The 26,122-nt window shown below is 47.9% G+C and overlaps 1 protein-coding gene across 1 annotated transcript in view; it reads right to left on the reverse strand.

The window, feature by feature from the left end:
- Window positions 1-22,483, reverse strand: part of NTNG2 (netrin G2) — a 237,447-nt gene extending 214,964 nt beyond the window's left edge. Inside the window, exon 1 of the mRNA XM_078641539.1 lies at window positions 22,217-22,483. Within this exon, the coding sequence (XP_078497665.1) occupies window positions 22,217-22,429 (213 nt within the window). The 5' untranslated portion in view covers window positions 22,430-22,483. The remainder of the gene's footprint in view (window positions 1-22,216) is intronic.
- Window positions 22,484-26,122: the final 3,639 nt, after the last annotated feature.

Genomic DNA, 26,122 nt, shown 5'->3' on the forward strand with positions numbered 1-26,122 from the left:
CACGTGTACTCTTGGGTCATGTTGTGTACATGGCGCCGGGCACACATGAACTCTCGGGTCATGATGTGTACATGGCGCCGGGCACACGTGTACTCTTTAGTCATGATGTGTACATGGCGCCGGGCACAAGTGTACTCTCGAGTCATGGTGTGTACATGGCGCCGGGCACACATGAACTCTTGGGTCATGATGTGTACATGGCACCAGGCACACATGAACTCTTGGGTCATGATGTGTACATGGCGCTGGGCACACGTGTACTCTCGGGTCATGGTGTGTACATGGCGCCGGGCACACGTGTACTCTCGGGTCATGGTGTGTACATGGCGCCGGGCACACATGAACTCTTGGGTCATGTTGTGTACATGGCACTGGGCACACATTAACTCTTGGGTCATGATGTGTACATGGCACCGGGCACACGTGTACTCTTGGGTCATGTTGTGTACATGGCACCAGGCACACATGAACTCTTGGGTCATGTTGTGTACATGGCACTGGGCATACATGAACTCTTGGGTCATGTTGTGTACATGGCGCCGGGCACACGTGTACTCTGGGGTCATGGTGTGTACATGGGACACATGGCGCCGGGCACACATGGCGCCGAGCACACGGTTCAGTGCAGCCTCAGCCCCAGGCTCCGGATCTGAGCCCCAGTGTAAGTGCTCTATTGATTCCGGCCGGAAAGTGCTTACAGGGTAAGAAGGAGCTGTGAGCTTTAAAAGCCTCAGAGCTCTCGAAGCCCGGCCATTCTCCGGCTTCAGCTCAGGGCCATTAATATTTAACCATTCACAGAGGGCCTTAAGATGAGAGCAGCAGGGCTTACGGGGCAAGGAGGGCGGCTTAGGAGTGATGGTGGATAGCACTGCCTGCTGTGAGGGAGAGCAGCTGTGGGTATCTGGGAGTCTGCTGTGGAGGGAGAGCAGCTGTGGGTATCTGTGAGCCTGCTGTGGAGGGAGAGCAGCTGTGGGTATCTGTGAGCCTGCTGTGGAGGGAGAGCAGCTGTGGGTATCTGTGAGCCTGCCATGGACCGAGAGCAGCTGTGGGTGTCTGTGAGCCTGCTGTGGAGGGAGAGCAGCTGTGGGTGTCTGTGAGCCTGCTGTGGAGGGAGAGCAGCTGTGGGTATCTGTGAGCCTGCCATGGACCGAGAGCAGCTGTGGGTGTCTGTGGGCCTGCTGTGAGGGAGAGCAGCTGTGGGTATCTGTGAGCCTGCTGTGGAGGGAGAGCAGCTGTGGGTATCTGTGAGCCTGCTGTGGAGGGAGAGCAGCTGTGGGTATCTGTGAGCCTGCCATGGACCGAGAGCAGCTGTGGGTGTCTGTGAGCCTGCTGTGGAGGGAGAGCAGCTGTGGGTGTCTGTGGGCCTGTTGTGGAGGGAGAGCAGCTGTGGGTGTCTGTGGGCCTGCTGTGGAGGGAGAGCAGCTGTGGGTGTCTGTGGGCCTGCTGTGGAGGGAGAGCAGCTGTGGGTGTCTGTGGGCCTGCTGTGGAGGGAGAGCAGCTGTGGGTGTCTGTGGGCCTGCTGTGGAGGGAGAGCAGCTGTGGGTATCTGTGAGCCTGCTGTGGAGGGAGAGCAGCTGTGGGTGTCTGTGGGCCTGTTGTGGAGGGAGAGCAGCTGTGGGTGTCTGTGGGCCTGCTGTGGAGGGAGAGCAGCTGTGGGTGTCTGTGGGCCTGCTGTGGAGGGAGAGCAGCTGTGGGTATCTGTGAGCCTGCTGTGGAGGGAGAGCAGCTGTGGGTGTCTGTGGGCCTGCTGTGGAGGGAGAGCAGCTGTGGGTGTTTGTGGGCCTGCTGTGGAGGGAGAGCAGCTGTGGGTATCTGTGGGCCTGCTGTGGAGGGAGAGCAGCTGTGGGTATCTGTGAGCCTGCTGTGGGGAGAGAGCAGCTGTGGGTATCTGTGAGCCTGCTGTGGAGGGAGAGCAGCTGTGGGTATCTGTGAGCCTGCTGTGGAGGGAGAGCAGCTGTGGGTATCTGTGGGCCTGCTGTGGAGGGAGAGCAGCTGTGGGTATCTGTGGGCCTGCTGTGGAGGGAGAGCAGCTGTGGGTGTCTGTGGGCCTGCTGTGGAGGGAGAGCAGCTGTGGGTGTCTGTGGGCCTGCTGTGGAGGGAGAGCAGCTGTGGGTGTCTGTGGGCCTGCTGTGGAGGGAGAGCAGCTGTGGGTATCTGTGGGCCTCCTGTGGAGGGAGAGCAGCTGTGGGTATCTGTGGGCCTGCTGTGGGGGGAGAGCAGCTGTGGGTATCTGTGAGCCTGCTGTGGAGGGAGAGCAGCTGTGGGTATCTGTGGGTCTGCTGTGGAGGGAGAGCAGCTGTGGGTATCTGTGAGCCTGCTGTGGAGGGAGAGCAGCTGTGGGTATCTGTGGGCCTGCTGTGGAGGGAGAGCAGCTGTGGGTATCTGTGAGTCTGCTGTGGGTATCTGTGGGCTGCTGTGGAGGGAGAGCAGATGTGGGTATCTGTGAGCCTGCTGTGGAGGGAGAGCAGCTGTGGGTATCTGTGGGTCTGCTGTGGAGGGAGAACAGCTGTGGGTATCTGTGGGCCTGCTGTGGGGGGAGAGCAGCTGTGGGTATCTGTGGGCCTGCTGTGGAGGGAGAGCAGCTGTGGGTATCTGTGAGCCTGCTGTGGAGGGAGAGCAGCCGTGGGTATCTGTGAGCCTGCTGTGGAGGGAGAGCAGCTGTGGGTATCTGTGAGCCTGCTGTGGAGGGAGAGCAGCCGTGGGTATCTGTGAGCCTGCTGTGGAGGGAGAGCAGCTGTGGATATCTGTGGGCCTGCTGTGGGTGAAGAGCAGCTGTGGGTATCTGTGAGCCTGCTGTGAAAGGAGGGCAGCTGTGGGTATCTGTGAGCCTGCTGTGGAGGGAGAGCAGCTGTGGGTATCTATGAGCCTGCTGTGGAGGGAGAGCAGCTGTGGGTATCTGTGGGCCTCCTGTGGAGGGAGAGCAGCTGTGGGTATCTGTGGGCCTCCTGTGGAGGGAGAGCAGCTGTGGGTATCTGTGAGCCTGCTGCGGAGGGAGAGCAGCTGTGGGTATCTATGAGCCTGCTGTGGAGGGAGAGCAGCTGTGGGTATCTGTGAGCCTGCTGCGGAGGGAGAGCAGCTGTGGGTATCTATGAGCCTGCTGTGGAGGGAGAGCAGCTGTGGGTATCTGTGGGCCTCCTGTGGAGGGAGAGCAGCTGTGGGTATCTGTGAGCCTGCTGTGGAGAGAGAGCAGCTGTGAGTATATGTGAGCCTGCTGTGGGGGGAGAGCAGCTGTGGGTATCTGTGAGCCTGATGTGGAGGGAGAGCAGCTGTGGGTATCTGTGAGTCTGCTGTGAGGGGAGAGCAGCTGTGGGTGTCTGTGAGCCTGCTGTGGAGGGAGAGCAGCTGTGGGTATATGTGGGCCTGCTGTGGAGGGAGAGCAGCTGTGGGTATCTGTGAGCCTGCTGTGGAGGGAGAGCAGCTGTGGGTATCTGTGAGCCTGCTGTGGAGGGAGAGCAGCTGTGGGTATCTATGAGCCTGCTGTGGAGGGAGAGCAGCTGTGGGTATCTGTGAGCCTGCTGTGGAGGGAGAGAAGCTGTGGGTATCTGTGAGTCTGCTGTGGGTATCTGTGGGCTGCTGTGGAGGGTGAGCAGCTGTGGGTGTCTGTGGGCCTGCTGTGGAGGGAGAGCAGATGTGGGTATCTGTGAGCCTGCTGTGGAGGGAGAGCAGCTGTGGGTATCTGTGAGTCTGCTGTGGGTATCTGTGGGCTGCTGTGGAGGGAGAGCAGATGTGGGTATCTGTGAGCCTGCTGTGGAGGGAGAGCAGCTGTGGGTATCTGTGGGTCTGCTGTGGAGGGAGAACAGCTGTGGGTATCTGTGGGCCTGCTGTGGGGGGAGAGCAGCTGTGGGTATCTGTGGGCCTGCTGTGAAAGGAGGGCAGCTGTGGGTATCTGTGGATCTGCTGTGGAGGGAGAGCAGCTGTGGGTATCTGTGAGCCTGCTGTGGGGGGAGAGCAGCTGTGGGTGTCTGTGAGCCTGCAGTGGAGGGAGAGCAGCTGTGGGTATCTGTGGGCCTGTTGTGGAGGGAGAGCAGCTGTGGGTATCTGTGGAGGGAGAGCAGCTGTGGGTATCTGTGGGCCTGCTGTGGGGGGAGAGCAGCTGTGGGTGTCTGTGGGCCTGCTGTGGAGGGAGAGCAGCTGTGGGTATCTGTGGAGGGAGAGCAGCTGTGGGTATCTGTGGGCCTGCTGTGGAGGGAGAGCAGCTGTGGGTATCTGTGGAGGGAGAGCAGCTGTGGGTATCTGTGGGCCTGCTGTGGAGGGAGAGCAGCTGTGGGTATCTGAGGGCCTGCAGTGGAGGGAGAGCAGCTGTGGGTATCTGTGGAGGGAGAGCAGCTGTGGGTATCTGAGGGCCTGCTGTGGAGGGAGAGCAGCTGTGGGTATCTGTGGGCTGCTGTGGAGGGTGAGCAGCTGTGGGTGTCTGTGACTCTGCTGTGGAGGGAGAGCAGCTGTGGGCCGTGGGCCGGCTGTGGAGGGAGAGCAGCTGTGGGCATCTGTGGGTCTGCTATGGAGGGAGGGCAGCTGTGGGTGTCTGTGAGCCTGCTGTGGACAGCCAGCATACTGTGCCCTACAACCATCATACTGTGCCGTACAGCCATGATACTGTGCTGTACAGCCATCATGCTGTCCCCTACAACCATCATACTGTGCCTAGCATCCATCATATTGTGCTGTTCAGCCATCATACTGTGCCCTAAAAACGATCATACTGTGCCCTACAACCATCATACTGTGCTGTATTTATTTGTTTGAGAAAATAACTGGCTGATTGCCCCAGTCTTCCTCTTTCATCTTTCCCTTTCTCTCATTTCCAACCTCGTTCTCCCTTGTCAAATATCTTCTTTGTATATTTCTCTGCAATGCTTCCCATCTCTCTTTTCCTGTTCTGTCATTGTCTCTCTCTTGCTTCTTCTCTCACTGCACCTCTCTCCCCAGCCCTCCCTTCCTCTTTACTGACATCCCTCCTCCTGTTTCTCCAGGTTGTCATCTCTGTACTCCCCCGTTTCTGAGTCATATGACTCTCTTTCACCTGTCTCCCTTCCGCATCTATCCCTTTCTCACCTGTCTCCCCCATTAGCCCCTCTGCTTCCCAACTTTCTGTCTCTTTATCATCTCCGACATGCCTTCTCTGCTCTCTGAACTAATCTTCTCACCTCTCTCTTTCTTTTTACTCTCACCTCTTTCTGTAGCTCCTCTTTATCTGTCCTTCCTCCCCACTTCCCTCTCTCGGCTGTCTCTTTATAACCCATCTACTTCATTTTATACCCTATGTCTCTCCCCTCTCGATCTCGCTTTGTCTCTCTTTTCGGCTGTCTCTTCCTCTCTATCGCTTTATTGGATGTATGACATTACAACGCATACTTTTACAACGCATACCTTTACAACGCACTTTTTACAACGCAACATCCATTACAACGCATGCCATTACAACGAATTTTTTAAAACTACCTTTACAATGCATAGCATTAGAACGCATAACATTACATTGTATGTAAGGTAAGTGTTGGATAGTGTAGGGGTAATAATTACTATTCTAACTCCAGGGGGTGCAACAGTAGGGTAAGTGTTGGATAGTGTAAGGGTACTATGCGTTGTAATGTTATGCATTGTAGTGGTATGCGTTGTAATGACATGCATTGTAGTGGTATGCTTTGTAGTGTCATGCGTTGTAATGGTTGCGTTGTAATGGCATGCGTTGTAATGGATGTTGCGTTGTAAACGTTTTGTTGTAATTGTAGTGCGTTGTAAAAGTTGCGTTGTAAAGGTTGTTTCCCCTCTTTATTGACTCTCTAAAATGTTTCCCACCGGTCTCTCATCAGTCTATGAACTCTTGTTCACCTGCCTATCCTTCCAAACTCTCTCAGATGTCTCTTCCTCGTCTGTCTCTTTATCATAGGTCTCCTCTTTCTCTCTTTCTCTCCTCTGTGACCCTCGCTCACTCTGAGCTGTCTCTCACCAGCCTGCTTTTTTGTCACACCTCTCTCCCTGCCGCCTTTAATTCTCACCTGTCTCACCCTCTTACGTGTTTTCACCTTTCATTTTCCTGTCTACTCCCCACATGTCCGTTACCTTTACCGACGTTGTTACTTTTAGTTTTTTTTAATGTTTTTGTCATGCCTTCATGCACACATTGAAAAGTAGTTTTAGAGGCACCGCACAAAGGAGGCGCAGGGTTACAAATCGTGTAATATGACAGCGTTTTTGTCCCTGAATGTGCTTTACATGGTTACAACCCTGCGGGCGATAGAAAGTAAGCAAAGCTCTGTTAGACCTGTTCATTTTTTTGCTCCTTGCATTGCTTGTGCTACATTTGAGGCCAGGGGTCTCAAAGGCAGTGCCAGGGGTCGCCAAGGTACTGCAGGGGTCACAGGTGCGACCCCTAAATGGCGTCCATGCCCAGGAGAGCACTGGGCAGGTTGTCCGAGGCGGCCTCTTCTCTCTTCTGGCTCCAGCCGCTTGTAAAGCTCACCCCAGACTTCAGTCTTTTCCGTGACTCTCCCTTGGTAGCTGAGGGCGAGCCGTCAAGGCTGGTCTCAGACACCAGATCAGATATCTTTTATAGCATTTCATACGGGCCAGCTCGCAGCCACAGCATCCCTTTATATGAACAGCGGAAACGGAAGCACAACCAAACCCAGACATAGATTCGAAAATCAGAATTACCAAGGGTATGACCCCTAATTAGGTTTCAAATAGCAGACAGAGGTGGGCGACTCAACAAAGGAATTGGGGGAGCCGAGCCGAGCCGAGCCATGGTTCGGGCTTGGCTCTAACAACTCGTGCACGAGTCGAGCCGTGAACTTATTCGGAATGTAAATCACTCAACAAACATTAGGTAAAAAGATGGTAAAGTGTCTTCAGTATTTCCCAAAAATTTATTTATCACTAGGGCTACCATTGAGAGGAATGTACTGGACGTGACACTTTTAAAACATGAACTTAGAAACATTCCTGGCCCCCAACCCCACCCCTAACCACAAAGCCACTCGGTATCTAAGACACAGGTCGGTTGTCATGTATACTTTATATGTGGCTTAGATGTCCCCCATCTGTGGTGTTTATTATTACAATACATGACGCCCTAACCTTCCAATGAATCAAACCCAAGAGGATTTCCTACAGCACACACCCTGAACCCATGAATTTGAAGTTCCGAATGAAGAGAACGAGGCGCAGTGAAATGAAACATCTGCCCAGACTCACACAATTGGCGAGCAGGGCAGCTGGGACGGATCACAGGTTATCCTGTTTCACATTGTACAGTTGCCACTAGAAGGTACATGTTCTGTCTCCCGTTTCACATCAAAGGTTAGTGCTTTGTCTTGAATTCTTGGCGCACGAGGTTAAAGTGTGGTCGCAGGGAGAAGTGCAAGGAAAGCTCGGCTCGTTTTGGGCTCGAGGGTGCAGGAGGAGCCCAGGCCGAGCCAGTGCCAGGCCTCTGCCTCGAGCTGTCAATCACTCGCCAGCCTGGACCTACTTCAGTCAGTGGAGCGGAAAGATCACTCCGGGTCACAAGGCCTCAGTCACAAGACATGATTTGCACAAGTACCTCTGGCTTACATATGCAGACCACGGCTTTCACTAGTGCAAAATGACTTTTGTAATTTCATTCAGTCTGTTTCAAGGCCCTAAAAGGATTTTCTGACAGAGATTGGCTTCTGGGTGAGAACATCTTTTCTTGTGGGCGGGGAGCCAACGTCCTGTGGGTCAGAGCCTTCCTTCCTGGGAGGAATACCATATATGTTTGTGAACTCCCAAACAAACAAACATTGTATAAATCCACGAGCCCTATTCCGTTCCTGGAAACATGAGATGCTGTGGGTGGGAGGTGGAAGGGAGCATCACCCACCACTGTGATGAAAATTGGTGGGGGTTTAGGGAAAGGGGGGTTTCCAGGGCAACAGGTGTTTTCCCCCTGGAGAAAAAAGTTGGCAGGTACATTTTCACATGAAAAATGTGTATATTTTCACTTGAGAACTTGGAATTCACTAAACATGTTTCAGGATTATGCCTGTCAAGCTGCCACTGGCATAGGGCTGCAGGGGTAAAGTGTAAAAAAAAAAAAAATAATTTGAGAAATCTACACCTTTTCAAGGCTGGAAACTTGTTGATGCAAAATCATCACTTTTTAGGTGTCGCCGGAGTGCTGGTGCTTGCAAGACATTTCGTTTACTCACAAGGGGCTTAGAGCCTGCCCATTGCTTACCATTGCTTACTATTGGTTGGTTTCATCGTCACTTTTATTCCCTTGCTTTCCTTTAGTCAGCACGTGGGAGCTTCATTCAATCTTCCTGCGTTTGTCCCTCCCCTGGAGCACAGCCCAAGAACCGCTTCCATTCACAGTGCCTTTCCTTTGCTCTGCTTTTGGGGCTTGATTTTAATGGCAACACTCCATAAGAGTGCATGTGTTTGCAGCTGTCACACCCCTACCTCGCCTGAACCATCGTAATGTAATGTAATGTAATGTAATGTAATGTAATGATGTCTTGCATGAATCACTCCACATGGGGTATCTCCGCGCTGTAGACCGCTGGGGAACCCGTCCTGGCTTTCCCTGTGAGATGGTCCCTACTGGGTATCTCCAAGGTGAAACCAGGCATCCCCGGCGTCTGTGGGGGGCCGTTGTGGAGATGAGGCAAGCTAATGCCCAGAGTTGCCGAGTGTGATCCCTGGTTAGAGTAGGCACCGAGGTGAGAATTATCGAGTCCGCTGACCCTGGTCCACGACCCAGCCGCGTCGGGAATTGAACCCTGGTCCCGGGCCGTTCTCTGCTTCCGGGTCTGCCGCCTCTAACCAGTGTACGCACATCACTCTCACCTTATTCCGCCCGCTGCCTCCTCCTCATCCCAGCCTTCATCCCTGTAAGCGAAGCAGTGATCAGTCACAGGTGCCCCACCTGTTGTGTTTCACCCTCTCTGTACTGCTGCACTCCAGTCCGTCCATGCCGTGCCGCGTGGTAATACCGCTGCTTATTAATAGAGCCACATTTATGGTGAATAAATAAACACCCTGGTGAGTCTATATCTCAACACACTCCGCCATCGATGGCCATTAATATTTAGTGTAACATTTCCTGCGGCTTCGCTGGCTCTGCCAAGGGCCTGCGATTCCCTGCACATACAGCATTCATGAAGTGTCGGCTGGTGAGCAGCCCAAGCGGGTGGAGTGAGTGTGTGTGTGGGGGGGGGGGCTCTGGCAAAAGAGAGGGACGTCCGATGGAAGTGGGGGGCAGGTGCACTAGGTCGTCAGCAGAAAACTGGGTGCTGTAATTAGGAGCAAACACACAAAAGGTGATGGGAGTGGTGCTTGCAAATAAAAATCTGCAGGGGTACCATTCCTACCCACTGTTTTTGCACCCGCTATGCCACTCGAGAAAGGGGCTAACGCGCACCGCCCCCTCCAGAAGGGAACGCAAGCAAACCAAACTGGTTTCAACCTTGTTAGGCCTTGTGAGTGAGGTGCAGCTTGAATCCTATGGCACAGCAAGCAAGGGTCCTACGTCTAGACATACCCTTGTCCACTTAGGGTGTTGCAACAACACACAAAAGGTGATGGGGCGAATGCTTACAGATAGTGTAACCACCAGCAATCCCTCGGGGCAACATTCCAAACCATCGTTTTTCACCACAGTGTCACTCTAGACAAAGGACCACCATATGCAAATCAGTACTGACGCTGCTCCTCATGGGAACAGTTGAGGTGTTACATCAAAAGTGCAAAGGGTGATGGAAGAAATGCTTGCAAATATTCAGAACCATTTCCAATTGCTCCGGGTAGCATTCCAATCCATCGTTTTTCACCCACTGTCCCAGTCCTTCTAGTCTCGTTTCTGGTTCCCCTGGTTTGGATATTCCTTATCCTGCCTGTCCTGGTTCCCCTGGGTCACCTGAAGATTTTAGTCTAGGTCGTCCCGGTGCATCTTGTAGGCCCGGTTCTGTTCCTGCTCCTATTACTCCCGCTGGTTCTATTAATCATAATTAGTGCTCCCAGTTTTATGGTATTTTTTGTTGTTGATATTTCCGTCTGTATTTATCCATATTTCTTTTTTGCTCATCTTATCTATATTTAGCCATATTTGGGGGCCTATTAGGATGGCGGATGGACCTGCGTCCGTCCGCCACCCCGGAGGTGGAGGGACCGTCCGCAGGGGCAGCGGCGGTCCCTCCGGTGCAATTAGGATGTGACCGCCACCTAGGCGGTCACATCCCGTATCTTTAACCTTGCGGCGGGTGCTGCTTGAAGCAGCACCCGCCGCAAGGGTAAAAATGCATGTTTTGCATTTACATGCACAAAGCGGCAGGCACCGCGTGGTGCCTGCCTCTTTGTGCATGCAAACGTAGGGGGGGTACCATAGGTACCCCCCATGTGCACCCCCCACCACCCGACACCCAGGGGGCCCGCAACGGGCCCCCAAACCCAAAAGACCACATGCTTTTCCACGGCGGAAAAGCCACCGTGGAAAAGCATGTTGCAGCCTGCATCCTAATATGGTGGTGGTGTCTTCCAGACACCACCACCATATTTGCTTGCATACACCGCGGATCAGCGGCGGACGGACTTGCCGTCCGCCGCTGATCCCACCGCCATCCTAATGTGGCGGTTGGTGTTTCCAATGTCCGCGGCGGTGAATCCGCATCCTCTGGGCCGGCGGTGTCTTCCGCCTGCCCGGAGGATGCGGATTCACCGCCATCCTAATCGCCCACTTAGTTTGGGTTTTGTGAAAAAAATTACGCTGAAACTTGTATATTTCCACATTTATTTAACCAATAATCATGAACTCTTGCTTGAATGTTTGCAGGTTTCAGTGATATCAGCACCAGCAGAAGATAAATCAATGCACTCAAATGAAAATGTGCACATTTCAGGATCAACCTTGTGCATATTTACCGTGTTTCAGCCGCTTTACTTAAATCCCGTTCTTTTTTTTAACCCCCTTATCTATCAATCTGCAGAGCTATTGACCTGACAGTCATGGCAGACAGTATTTAGAATCACTCAAAAATCACCCAATTTCAGTTTTTTACCCACATTTAAAAATAAATACAGGCATAAAATAAATGGGTTTCTGCCTATATTTACCTGTAAAAATGGAAAACAGGAAGCCTTCATTATAACACTCCTGGTGCCAGCTTCCTGGTCATTCTCCTCTTCGCCTAGGCCCTCCCAGTTTGTTTTTCCTGGCCTTGGTAATCTGCAAGGCGCAGATTTAGAGATTTGCATGATTTTTTTTTCCAATCTGTAGTTGTTCTAAGCAAGTGTCAACTAAACTCATGTAATTTGCTTTTGGGTAATTTTGTGAAATTTTGAGAACATTTTGTGAAGCTACGTGTAACTACGCAACTGCAAAACCAGCATTTGACGCAATGTTTTAGTGTGAAACGCGTCCTTGCGTTAATTTTGGATACGATTTTAAATGGAAAGTGTGAAAACAAATAGTACAAAAAACCCAAGTTCCGCAAAGAGTAGCCGTTCACATTCTAGTCATTTGTGTTGTTTCGGGGAATAAATATGCAATGTGGTGTGGTAGCATAATTTCAGGAATTTTACGTTAACAAACATAATACAAAATTACTAAAATTGTGTGAAATTATGCCGCCGCAAAAGAAATTTTGTCTGGGCCTAGTTATATGGTTGTTACAATGATTTAATTTCATTAGGTATAACCAGCTATGGCTGTGTGTTAAATAATGATGATTGTTGTACTGACGCAGACACATACACCATTGATTATTACCTGGCCTGCAAGGACCTACTTTTCTTGTACACAAAACTAGAGAGCGACAAAAAACACTGTGAGATCTTTAATTTTCTCTTCACAACTTGTGAAGTGACCCGTGGCTTGTCTTTGCTTGCTCTGGTTCTGAGGAGGGTCTGTGTGAGGTTTGCATCATGGTTAAGGGTGGGCGGGGAACTCCGCTCTGACAGCAGACTTTGCGGAGTTTTGCCAAACGGCACACCGCCCGGAGTGCGAAGTTGGCATAAAAAATCTTGACTCCGCCACGTAGTCGAGTTTCCCCCATACACCCCTAAAATCAGCATGTGCCCCCCTGCCCAAGTCCACCTACCCGAGGCATTGTTGCTGCCTCCTCGGCGCAGGAGGATTCTTCTTGTCCTCCAATGGGCTTTGAAAATTAAACCCCTTCCCGCAGGACTCGCGAGGACAGCGCGTGAGCGCGCATGCATCTCTACTCTCCATGCACGCGCATGCCCAGTCCTCGCGAGTCCTGCAGGAAGGGGTTCCCATTTTCTGCCAGACAGGAGGACTGGAAGAAGAATCCTGCACCGGAGTCAGGAAGGACTCTCGGAGTCGAGGGAATGCCGCCACCACAGAGGTAAGTTGTCTGCCTAGGGGGGAGCGGAATTCCACTGAGTTTTTAGGCAACTCCTCGTAATTCAGCGTAGTGCCACTATGCCAACTCCGCCCACCCTTAATTATGGTGTTAGTTTCCAGCTGTGATCCTTCGACATACATCGCCCCCCCAACCATTGCTGGACAATGGAAGAAGTTGATTGGCCTTCAAGTGCTCCAGACCCATTTGTAAAGCAAAGGTGGGGGGCGCCGTAATGCCTGTAGGGTACCACAGGGTGTGCTCACACTCCAGCGGGTCACGGTAAGACTCAGGTCGCAGTAAGATTCCCTGGGATCCACTGGATCTGCCTCTATTCCAGTGGTGCGGTTGTTTGATTTGCTCAAGCACTCCGTCCATCATCCCCTTTGGTATCGCTCTATTCCAGTGGTGGCATCTTGGTAGTTTGCAGCCGCAAAGCCAGTGATTTTGCAAACGCAGTCCAGTCCTTACATTTGCCCCTTGGTCCTCACAGCTGGATAATAATAATGTCCGTTATTAAAGTGCCAGGCATGAGGTCAGTTTGTGGTGTCTGCTTTTCAAATGGTCAAGGTAGTTACATTTTATTTTGTCTGACCTCTTTCCAGAAAGACAGATCTCTGGTTTATCCTTGTGAATTATGAATCAGACAGTCCTGCCCGGGCTTGTAATGACTAAACAAAAAGGGTATGATTAATATTTAACAGGAGAAATCACAGTTCAGGTTTTGAATGAAAGGGACACCATCCGACAAGAGTGGGGGCGCGTGGTAGACATTCGGAGGGAGGCGGCCGAGCGATAGAAACTCTTTGCGGTGCAGTTCGAGAGGTAAGTGTTACAGTCTGACTTATCAAGCTGAGTGTTACAATCTAGGTGTTGCAAACTCTGTGCAATAATCGTGAGTGTGACGATCTGAGGGCCTCATTTATGAGATTTTGCCAAAGGGCAGTGCTGCAGGCCTTCCTGCAGCACTGCCATACGGTAAAAGAAAAGGGCAAGGATGCGCTGTATCTATCAGATACGGTGCATTTGTGTTCTATTCCCCTGTGCCATAGTGTGGCAGGGTATGCTCAGACGTGAGTCCCTTGCTCACTTTGCCACTGGATTCAAGCAAGCCGGGCTGAAGACGGCTGAAATGCCAGAAACCGGTCCTCGGAAGCTTGTTTCCGATCCAGGGAAGACATGGCTTGGCAGTTCAGGCTGGACTGTTCCCGTGAGGCTCAGGGTCAGACTGATTTGCATATGGCCATGTCTGAACTGGGGTGGCAGAGTGGGCTAAAGAACGGTGATGGATTAAACCCAGATCTTTTGACTGGGTGTGAGTGTTTGATTGGTTCAGATGCTCCGTCCATCACCACCCCCTTTTGTACCGCTCTATTCCCCTGTGCCGGCACACAATGGGCTGCCATGTGCCAACGCAGGCACCCTTGCACCATGGTGAAAGGGTGCCTGCGTTGCAGGGATGATTATTTTTGTGCAGGAACGGAAACCTTCCTGCACAACAACAAACACAAGAGTCTCGTTTCTCTTTTTGTGTGTGCTGCACAATGCAGCACACATAGAAAAAGGACAAACGAGGAGAAATAAAGATAATTCTCCTCGTTGTGCCTCCCTTACGCCTCCCCTGGGGAGGCATACGATTTTGGTGCTGCCCGAGAGTTCTGATTTCTCGTAAATCTGGTGCAGTGTCAAAAAGACATGGATGTCGCTTGGAACGCCCCCAGCAACACCCATTGGACGCCCCTTTCACGCAGAAAACTGTGTTAAAGGTAACAATATTTACGGGGCAGCATTAGGCCCAAAAAAGTTGCTTAGTTCTGCCTCGTAAATATCGAGCAGACGCCTGCGCCACGGAACGTCGGCAGTGCAGCCTGAGAGTTACAATGTGAGTGTTACAAACTGACTGATACAAACGTAAGCGTTACACTCCAAGTGCTGCAAACTCAGTGTTGCAATTGTGAGGAATACCATCTAAGCTTTACAATCTGAGAGTTACAGGCGTGAGTGTTACAATGAGTGTTACAGTTGTGTTACAATTTGAATGTTGCATTTGTGTTACAATCCGAGTGTTAGAAACTGAGTGTTACAGTCAGACTGCTACATCCGTGTTACAATCTGAGTGTTACATCTGTGAGCGCTGTAATCTGAGTGTTCCAATTGTAAGTGTTGCCAGCTGAGTGTTACAATATGAATGTTGCAATATGAGTGTTACAATTGTGAGTGTTACAATCAACGTTTTACAATTGTGAGTGTTGCAGGCTGAATTTTACCCTTATATGTGTTACAATTGTTAATGTTCACAATATGAGTTTTACAATTGTGAGTGTTACAATTATGAATGCAACAATTTGACTGCTACAATTGGGTGTTACAACTTGAGTAAAACAATCTGACTGCTACAATTGTGAGTGTAACAATCTGAGTGCTAAGGCCATGGGTGCTATGCTCTGAGGGGCCTATTCATAAATGGCATTCTGTATTACCTTTAGTAGTACAATAGCACTACTCACTTACTACAAAATACTGTTCACTAACCTCTATCGCTCCTATCGTTTCTTTAACCCCTTGCATGCTCGTGACGGAACCATTCCATCACGAGCCATGGTGGAGCTGTGCTGGTGACGGAATGGTTCCGTCACGGCCCAGCCGCCGCGCAGGCACGGCACTGATTTCGCGCCTGCGCTGAGGGTTCTATTAGGCGGGCGGGGCCGAGACGGAACCATTCCGTCACAAGCACAGCACCACCGCGGCTCGTGACGGAGTGGTTCCGTCACGAGCATGGTGGCGCCCCCTCACGCCACAGCGGAATTACCGCCGCAGCCAAGGGGTTAAGGAGATCCCCTCCCTGACTCTACCCACAATTGCTTATTTTTTTGTAATAAATGTGCAAGGGACGAATGGAGTGGCTGGAAAGTGGGGAGGAGTAAGAAAGAGTTAAAGGAGGACCAGGGGGCGGTTTAGGAAGGGACATGCACTCACCCACAAATGAGTAAGGCTATTCTTATTCACGAAGGCACTTCTAACGTTACTAAGGCCAAAACAGACCGAAATAGTAGTAAATGCACTCCAGCTCAGACCACGAGTAAGTCCAGCACCATGCATGGCCAATCCTGGTACTACAACACCTTCATGTCAAAAAAATGGAGGCAAAATCTTCAAATAAAACCCTGATAGGAATAATCTTAAAATAATTTAATTCATTTTAACTTCTTAAAAAAGATTTAAATTAAATTAAATGTAAAAAAGACAAATAATATTTTATTATTTTGAACTATCACCATAACCATTTTTATTTCATAACTCTAATTGTAATTTGTTTAATAAATTAATTTATATTAATGGTATGCATAGGTTTATATATGTTTTCATACATAATAGGTCAATATAAACATCTTACTATTGCTGGGATGTTCTCTAAATAAACCTTTAAAAAGTATTTTTAATTTAAATTATTTCATTTAAATCAATTAAATATTTGATTCAAAATTATGGTAATAGTGTTGCAGCTGCTTTTTTATTTGATGTACACTTCAAATGAAAATATCAAATGACTGTACACTATTATTTACCATAAAAATATTTGTACTATCTTTTAAAAGTCTAATACACCGTATACCTTTTTACCTGTACTTTCCCTGGTGGAGGAGAGCTCTACCTATGTGTGAAAAGTTACTAGCAGTAGTTGAACACTCGTAAATTAGGCCACATCCCCTCAATCAGGGTGTGGGGAGAAGTCAGTCTACACTTCATAGGGTAAGGGTAAACGCGCATGTGTTGGTGTACTCATCGGTAAGTCTATCTTTTTGAATAGACACTGGAGTATTACAACTGTGAGTGTTGAAATCGGAGAGTTAAATCTCAGTTCTTTAGCCTGCCTGCACTAGGATATTTCTCCACATTCCCAAAAGCCTCATAAACAGACTTCCAGAGCTGAGAAAAATATATGATGAGGCCAAAAGGAGGCCATTGCAGAACCACCACCACTTCTGGTCTTGTTGGGTGGGATATTCGGCTGAGTTGTAAAGCATCGTTCAAAAAGTTTGGATAACCCAATAAACCCATGTAGGCTTGGGTAATCAATAGTGTAATGATGAAGGTCTTATAAACCACTGCTTGAAAGACCGAAACGTCGACTTACACATCATCTCCTCAGGAATTTTTGTCCTTAACAAGTGACATCTCTTAACTTGTGTTACGGAGTCACTCTAATATATATTTTGGAGTTGATGCTTTTGTTGTGATTTGATTTGCTTAATGTATTTACACATCTTTTCATGACATTTGTTGCTTATGTTTTGCCCAATATATCCCCATTTGATCAAGTCCTGATAAATTGAATACAGATGATATATTTTCATATAAAAAGGATTTCGTGTGCTTATTTTCTATTCTTCTATTCATATTTTGACCCTTGAATCTAATTCATTGTTGTAGCTCTCTGGGCACTTTGCTGTTTGATTATCTGACAAACACTTTGACTCAGGTATGAATAACTACAAAATTGTTTAAAAAAAACTAAATCCCTTGACGACAATTTCCTTTTACACGAGTTGTAAAGCAAGTGTACTTAACACTATGATGGCGGCTGCCATGTTCAAGTTAGAACCTGGATTACCATTTCATGGCACCCGTTACGAGGGACATGGGTCTAGAGGCTGTCGCATGGGCCAGAGAACTGCGGTCCTCATCCCACCGACCGTATCTTCAACGCCTCCCGACATCTCTGGCGGAAGCGGTAAGGAGGCTCCCACTCCATCCCTTACGGCGTCCCTTACTGGATGAGATCCTCCACTGCCGCTAGTTATGATACCAGAACTCACTAAATGTAACGTATAACAGATGAAAACGCTTATTGTGTGCCATACCTGAAATGTGAAATCCAATAAAAAGGTTTTTTTTTTTTAAATGATGGCGGCTGCCATCGATGGTGAAGGAGAGGGTTCTGATATGACTCTGATTTTTTCACGCGGTGAGTGATGAGGGTGAAGGTGACACTGATTTTCAACTTTTAATCTCAATACGGACGTACGTTCACTTTGGCGACTGCACTATCATTTTTCGTAATCGGCTTTCCTGATTGCGTGTTTGAATATGGACGCATGTGCACTGTGGTGTTCGCATTTTTTTTCAAATTATTTGTTCTCAATCGTCTCACGTGCACGCATAATCCAGTTTGCACATATTTACTATCACACATATCCACAGTAACTAAGCATGGACGACATCTTTTATCAGCTATTTGCTTCTTCGCCCTTTGGTTTTACCACGATTTATACGAGCCGGACTAGTACGCTGGAGGGCACTGGCCCGTTAATCCGTGGTATCTATCACTGGTCACCTTTTGTTTAGGTGTACTTTTGTAGTGCTTATGACTGTATCTCTTTCACATTCCGGTTTTGCTTCGCAAACCATGAAACTGACGTTCCTCAAGTATATATATCAACAAGGAGAGAGATAGGGAAATTCAAAGACACTCTCTTAGTCCCCGGTTAAATGTCAAACAACAAAAGAAGAGAGGTCTAATCTGGTCAAGTACACGACTACCAGAAATGTGGAGCAAAAGGATAAGTGGATAGTATTGATCACAGTCACTCTAGTTGAGTGGGATCACAGTCACTCTATTTGAGTAAGAAAGCCCTCACACACCGACCTAGTCAGTGTCATGCTTCATCATCGGGCCCCACCGAAGAGACCGAGTGTCTCTTCGGTGTGCTACGACGCCAGAAAGACTGCGGAGCTGGTTGTGTGGGGAGGAAGTGTTGTGAAGATTTCTCAAATTAAAAGTGACTAACAGGGTATCAAAAAAACTTTAATGAGTGATCCCTAAGACACGTGTAAGTGGTATATGTGTCTGAATTTAAAAGCCAAGGTTATTAGGATTTGGTTAAATTCAGCTAAATACCACAAATTTATTAAAATCAGTCAACATGTTTCTGCCTTCAGTGTGGTATATATTCACCATGGCATTCTTCAGGACTATAACCCCGGCGGTGTGGACACTCTAATAGTCCACCCTGACCTGGGGGCGTGAAAGTGAAAAGGAAAAGTGAAAAAAGTGCTTAAAAAATTGGGAGAGCAATTTGCTCAATCCAAAAAAACCCAAATTATGGGTGTATCAGCACCTGTAAGAAAAAACATACAGACAAACAAATATAGACAAACATACAATTAGTATATGCCAGCGTAGACTTATCATAGTGCTCCTAAGATGGTGGCAAACCTATGTGTGCACACAATAACAGAGAACTTATGCACCTTCCAAGTAGCCCTTAGGGATATAAGTACTGGCTAGGAGGTGAAGTGCTAGAGGTGGTTAAAAACTACTGCTTGTAGTGAAGGAGATAAAAACGCGGTGTGAAATCTCCATGAGAAGGGATCAATTTGACCAAGTATAGCCATTGAGCACAGAGCACTAACCGCGGGGGATTCTGATTAGGTAACACCTTCGGATCTATATTTTAATCATTAAACTACGCTTGATGGTTAGAATCTAATTTTCGCCATCTTCGTCACTTTGCAGGATAACATATCCCCTGAGGAAGGGCCCTGCATGAAACCCATTGGGATGTTTGAAAATATGGGTGATTGAAATTCTGAAATAGAAAACCCATTTGAAGATGCAATTGGACACGAATTTGAAAAAAAGCTATTCAAATGAAGTAAATTCAGAAAACCCAAATATGAGTTTGGAAGTTTTTCATTTTTAATCATTTGAAAAAAGTTTTTAAGCAATTGGAATACATCCCCAGGCTGGGAAAAGAGTGGTGCCCTAAAGGGCCACTTTCCCTGACAAGGGGAGCACCATTGAGTTATTAATTTACCTATGCCCAGGAGCAGAAGGAGATACCCGGATGCACACAATCAATTTTGAAAAGAGAAATTACCCTCCACTCATGACAGGAGTGCATTACCCACCAATTGAGGGCCCAATCCACAAAGGAAAACTTAGACATTTGGTCTAAACTTAGACCAAACGTCCATGTTTATGACTTTGGAAATTCGCAAAGGGCATTTATGAGTAGGGCTTCCGGTTTTATGGTATTTTTTTTTTTTACATTTCCGTCTGTATTTATCCATATTTCTTTTTTTCTCATCTTATAGGTATTTATCCATATTTATTTTGTGTTTTACGAATATATGGAGTCATAAAATTGTATATTTCCACATTTATTTAACTTAGAAACAAGCTCTCATACTTTGCTCATTGTCGTTTTTTAGCAAATTAAGCAGCCAAATATAGCAAAACACAACACCTTCAGGTAATTTTGAGCATTATAATACAAATACAAAGATATATTAGCATAAACCTTCATTTGGGTAAATATCAACCTATTTTTAACTTCCCATGATGCCTATTTGCTCAGCTGTTGTCCTAGAAACCACAAAAAACAGCATGGAGAGTCACCCACCAGAAGCACACTTTCCTGCATTTTTCCGCTTTTAAAAATAAATACAGACAGGAAACACTTTGGGGCATATTATCAACACAGGCGATACAATTATCGCTTGCTTTATCGGCAGAAAACTGCCGCTAAAGCCGCTTTTGCGGCAGAAAACTGCTGCAAAAGCGGCTTTAGCGGCAGTTTTCTGCCGATAAAGCAAGCGATAATTGTATCGCCTGTGTTGATAATATGCCCCTCTGTTTTCTGTCTGTAATTATGTGTAAAAATCTGTAAAAACGGAAAACTGGGAGCCTTATTTATGAGTAGTATCTTTACGTCTGCACTCGGACCGGTGATCCGCTCCAAGTGCAGACGTGATGATACTCCTCACAAATGCCCTTTCTGAATTTCCAAAGTCGTGAATTTAGATGTTTGGTCTACGTTTAGACCAAACATCTAAGTTTGCCTTTGTGAATCAGGCCTTGAATTTGTACATTTGGCCCCATATTCATTAGTCAGAGTTGAAACATCTGGCTACCGGAAAAAAACATTTGTAAAGACCAGTGCATGAGAGATTTCCTGCCATATCTGGTCAACTATATAGAAAGTGATGGATGAGATGCATGAATTAATCTCAGCCACTGGTCATTTCTACGGGCAGCATCCTAATCCAACATTATTTTGCACACCATGTCACCTCCGTTTGCACCCAGCTAAATGCAAATCTGTCTTGACCCTGCTGCAATTGGAACAGTCAACCAGAACTGCCATGCCAGGTCCTTCCTGAACCGGAACACTTGGCAGTTGGGACTGGACTGTTCCCATGAGGAACAGAGTCGAGCCTGATTTGCATTTGGCCGAGTCCAAACTGAGGTGCCGTGGAGAGCAAAAGAATGATGGGTTAGAGTGGTACCCCGAGCTACTGCCAGTGGTTAGACTTATTATCAGGAGAATCATCCGGAGAGTTCCCTACCGTCAACATATCTCGCCACACATCAAGAAACTCCATTGGCTGCCCGTGGCTAGAAGAATAGAATTTAAGGCCTTGACACTTGCTTTCCGTTCTCTCCACTATAAATGCCCGAGCTATCTGAAGCAGCGCTTATGCAGCTACAAACAAAATAGGCCACTTAGATCAGGCACCTGGAATCTATTGTGCGTCCCGAGGTTCAAGAAAGCATGTATTGGAGGGAGATCCTTTGTGGCCGTGGCTACAAAGCTCTGGAACGATTTGCCCAACTTCTTGCGACAGATAAAATGTGAGCCTACCTTTAGGAAAGCCTTGAAAACTTGGCTCTTTAGCCTCGACACATAGGGACAGGATAGCGTTTGTCGCTCTAGTTGTTCGCACTTCTGTCTTTCTCTTAGCGCTGGGACACCTCTGTTTGAGGTAGCTGTTCACGCTCTTATAAATTCTGTTATTATTATTAAAAGAAGCCTCCCATCACCTTTTGTGTGTTTCATGTACCGCCCTATATGGCATGGATAGGAGCAGACAAGGGTCCCATGCTCACTGTGTTACTGGAATCATGCTGAACCCTGCTGATGACCTCAAAACGAGGGCAAAATAAGTCCTTGGTGTATTCCACTTCAGGGAGGACCTGGTTTAATTATAGAATTACTGCATTTGTCACATAATCTATCATCTGACGCAATCTGCAATTTTTAACAAAAACAAAAAATAGTTTCTAGCTCAAACGGTTCATAAGTTGCTAAAAATGTAGCAACATATGTTGTCGCGTGGTCGAAGGCCCTTTGCAAAGCTGGACTGCTCACCTTTCTGTTCCTTATTTCTATATTTGGGTGTCAATCTGGGAATATTGAGGTGCAATCAATGACCAGACAGTATTACCAAGTTTAAAAATAATGAAATAATGAAGTCATACTGTTTCAAAATATGCTGCATTAGGCCGCATATTGTGGCGTTTGTTCCCACCTAATTTACTCAACCCTGCTGCTTAATTTGGCCCTCTACTGCCGCATAATTCCAGTGGCCCTGCTGATATGTGTAAGAAGTGCTAAACCAGAAACAAATCCTGTGTAGAGATGACCTCTGACCCACATGGTGGAAGAAATGCTAGTACCGCATTCTCTGGAAGTAGCAGGCCTCTCATTGCCACCCAACTCTCTATCAGGCCATTGCTGTCAGTGACCCGGCCTCTTCTCTGACCAATCACAGGCAGCGAGGCCAGATGGACACTCCACGCAGCCTATGAATGCAGCAGCGGAGCACAGGGTGGATACCAGGGCTCAAGTCGGGGTACCACGCGGGTGGACGGCATCCCCCCACTTATTTTACCGGGAGCTCGATAGCTGGAGCAAATGGAGCCACACATTCACTCTCGCCCCAGAGAGGCCAAAGAGTGAATGTGTGGCTCCATTTGCTAAGGGGTGAGCGAGGGGAGGCAATGAGTCTGATGGTGTAAGCCACCTTTCGTGACGACACTTCCTGTTGTGACGTCAGCGTCCCCCTCCCACTTCTTTTTTTTTAGGACATGGGCCCTGGTGGATACTCACGTGCGTGCAGAAGCGCTCGGGTGGCTCTCCGCAGGTGATGCCCGCCGGCTCCACCTTGACCAGCAGGTACTCCTTCATGGCCACGGGCTTGGGCTGGCAGGCGTAGAACTCCCAGGAGGGGCCCTCGTCGGACGTCACCCAGGATTTGCAGATGTCATAGTAGCCCATGGCTAGCGGCAGGAGGTGTAGCAGAAGGGCCGCCAAGGGGAGCATGTCCGCCGGCTCCGCTGCGCAGGGGAGGCACCGGGGGTCCAGAGGGGGGCAGCGGCTGCGTCGTCAGGAGCCACAGTCATGGAAGCGCCTCGGCCGGAGGGCGCTACTGGGAAGGTGGCTTAAGGGCGAGCAGCTGTTGGAGCCATGGGTGGAGGGGGAAGGGGCCCTGGGGTGGAGGGGGCCCTGGGTGGAGGGCAGTCTCCCGCTGGGATAAATGGCACGAGGGGCGCGCGCCCGGCGCAAATCACCCCCCTGTCCTTGCACTAAAATCAACCACAATTCTCACCTCTTTGGCCTCCTGAAATCAGCCACAATTGTCCTTTTGTCCAAAGCCCCTTTTTCGTTTGTTTGTTCTTTTTAATTTGTGTTTTTTGTTCCGGGCCCCCAAGTTGGGCCTAAACTTCAGACTTTCTCTCCCCAGTGCCTGTTTCCGCCCTGGGCATCTCCCGTCGCCGCGCGCGCTCCGCGCAAAGGTGTCGCTCTGCCCTCCTTGTTATGATGCGTTTTGCCGCTGATATTAATGAAACGTGCCGCCGCCTGGGGGTGCTGTCTGGGAATAAATGCCTGCGTGTGATCCGGGGGTGTCACCTGGAAGTGACAGCCCGCGTGGCGGGGTTTGGCAGGTGTCCCGGGAGGTGGCGGGGCCCTCTTCCCGCACATGAAATGCGCCTCATCTTCCAGAGAAATGCAGCTGTGTGTCTGTCGAGGTGGAGTCGAGGGGAGAGGGTGATTCTGGGCTGGAGGGGGAGATGCAGGGGCTCAGGTGGAAGGTGTCACTGGCGCCTCCCGTGGGAAGTGGTCCTTACGCCGTCCTGGCACTGCTCGGCTGGCCTGGAAGCCATGGTGGGCCCGGACTGGGCCGAGTGTGGGCGACCAGCACCTGCAAGGAAGAAACGACAGGTTAAGTGTCTGCATAAAAGTACACTGAAAGCAAAGCGTGAGCCAGAAACACAGCCATGCCCTCTCACAGGGGAAGGAGTGTTACACCCCCTAAACATGCATTTTGTAGGGATGTATGACGTTACAACGCATACTTTTACAATGCCTACCTTTACAACGCATTTTTTACAACGCAACATCCATTACAACGCATTCCATTACAACGCATGCATTTACAACACATTTTTTAAAACTACCTCTACAACGCATTCCATTACATCGCATACTACCTTTACAACGCATACCATTACAACGCATAACATTACTTTGCATGTAAGGTAAGTATTGGATAGTGTAGGGGTAATAATTACTATTCTAACTCCAGGGGGTGCAACAGTAGGGTAAGTGTTGGATAGTGTAGGGGTAGAAATTACTATTCTAACTCCAGGGGGTGCAACAGTAGGGTAAGTGTAGGATAGTGTAAGGGTACTATATGTTGTAATGCTATGCGTTGTAATGGTATGCATTGTAATGGTATGCGTTGTAATGACTGCGTTGAAATGACATGCGTTGTAGTGGTGTGCGTTGTAGTGATGTGCTTTGTAGTGTCATGCGTTGTAATGACTGCGTTGTAAATGCATGCGTTGTAATGGATGTTGCGTTGTAAAAGTTTCGTTGTAATGGTAGTGCGTTGTAAAAGTTGCGTTGTAAAGGTTGTTTCCCATTTTGTAGTACATATTTGGGCACACGTGCTTAGAGTCGGGTACTGTGAGGTGTCTGCCTGATTTCACCCTAAATACTTAAAAGTAGTTGGAACAGCTTGGCAAAAGTGTGTCCTTTTTTGGCATGTCAATATTTTGTTTCACTTTTCAAGTGCATGCATGTTTACACCACAGACACTGTTCTCACAGTTTAGAAGAACCCCAAACACGGTGCATCTCTGAGGTGTGTGCATGATACATGTGACGTGTATTATATTGCACCGACTGACTGTTGATCTTAATTTGGGCTTCTGGAGACCCCATAGTGGGAACAAGGACTAACATTCTGAAGACAAGTTTAAAACATGACCGAGGGCCCAGAATACCTGAGGGGCAACCTTTCATGCAAGAACTCTGCCCACCTGGGATTGTTTTCTGCTGAGCCGGACATCACCTGTTTTTACACAAACTCTTGCGAATGTGCCACGTTACAACGCATGCGTTTAGAACGCATGCCATTACAACGTGGTCATTACAACGACCGTGTTGTTACATCGCAGACCATTACAACGCAAGTCATTACAATGACTTCCTGTAGGGGGCACTGGATGTTGGAATAGTATAATTTACGATGTTTTTAATTCTTGCGCCCTCACACATAGAACAGGGAGTGTTTATACACGCGATCCACTCTTTCATACAAGACCAGATTACTATTTGTGGGTACATGACCGCCTGAATCTCTTAAATGTCTGCACGTTTCCTTTCATACACCTGTGTTTTTATAGCACAGAGATCTCTCTTGTTTCAGACAGACACATGCATCATTGTTGCCGTTTGCGATTTCTTAACTGCAAAAATTAAGGAATCGCAATTAAGGAATTGCAAACGGCAATGCATCAAAAATTCGTATTTTTTTTGCGATTTCTTATTTTTCCTTATTTGCAATTCCCAATTTTGCGAATCGCAAATAAGGAATCCCTTTACATTGATTCCTATGGGCCTAGAGGCCCATAGGAATCAATGGGAAGGCATTCTCATTTTGCGATTCGCAATTAAGGAATCGCAAAATGAGAATGCAATTTCAAGGGTGCAGGGGGGTCCAAAGGACCCCCCCCTGCATCCCTGAAATTAAACTTTAAGTACATTTTTCACACGGGCATGTGTGTGTTTAAAATGAAACTTTCAAAAATGCACTTTTGTGCGTTTTTGAAAGTTTTCGCAAATTACCATAGGTTAACTTCATGGTAATTTACCACTTCCTATTTGCGATTTCACAAAAAAAAAATCATGCATTGTATTTAAGAAATCGCAAAATTGCAATTTCTTAAATGCAATCGCAATTTAAGAAATCGCAAAAAAATTGCGATTTCTTAAATTGCGAAAATAGCAAAATGCTTCATGCATCCCAAAAAAGGGATTTGCATTCGCAAACGGCCGAATTTTGTGATTCACACCGTTTGTGAATGCAAAAACCCTTGATGCATGTGGGCATAAGTGTGTTAAACTATAAATATAGCTACATGTGGTGTGTGACTTGTTTTTATTGCATGTATGCATTGATGTTGTCTTTGTATAACATGAACCTAGCCGAAAGTCAGGTTTGTGCCATATGAGAACCTGCAGAAGCGGCAACATTTGAATTTCCTTGCCACATAATTTAGTGAAGCCTTCAGCGTAGTTTGTTCCACCGTTTCCACATAAAGGAAGCGTTCCTGGTAAAGGGTACTATTCTCCTGTTCACAACTTCTTAAAAACAATTCAAAACTAGCTTTTTTTACTAAAAATTTAAATTATGAATGTTTTTTTTCTTAAGTGTCAGAGTTCCCCTGTAAAGTTGCAATCATTTTGGTTACTGTATTGAAACAAAACACAGATTACCTAGAGATAATATTGAGGAGCGGAGAAACATTTTAATTAGGACTGGAGGGTTTCACATGGATGAAAGACTGAAATAATATGTTTATTCTTCAAAAGAGAAGGCTGGGGGCAGCACGTCGAGAGCGGGTATAAATATTTAAGAGGTTTTAATGAACAAGACAAGAAAGAGTTATTTAAAGTAATAAATAGTAATGTAAGTAATGGTTTCTAACTAGGAAAAAAGTGAAATTAA

This window comes from Lissotriton helveticus, chromosome 5_1, assembly GCF_964261635.1.
Source record: "Lissotriton helveticus chromosome 5_1, aLisHel1.1, whole genome shotgun sequence".
NCBI lineage: Eukaryota > Metazoa > Chordata > Amphibia > Caudata > Salamandridae > Lissotriton > Lissotriton helveticus.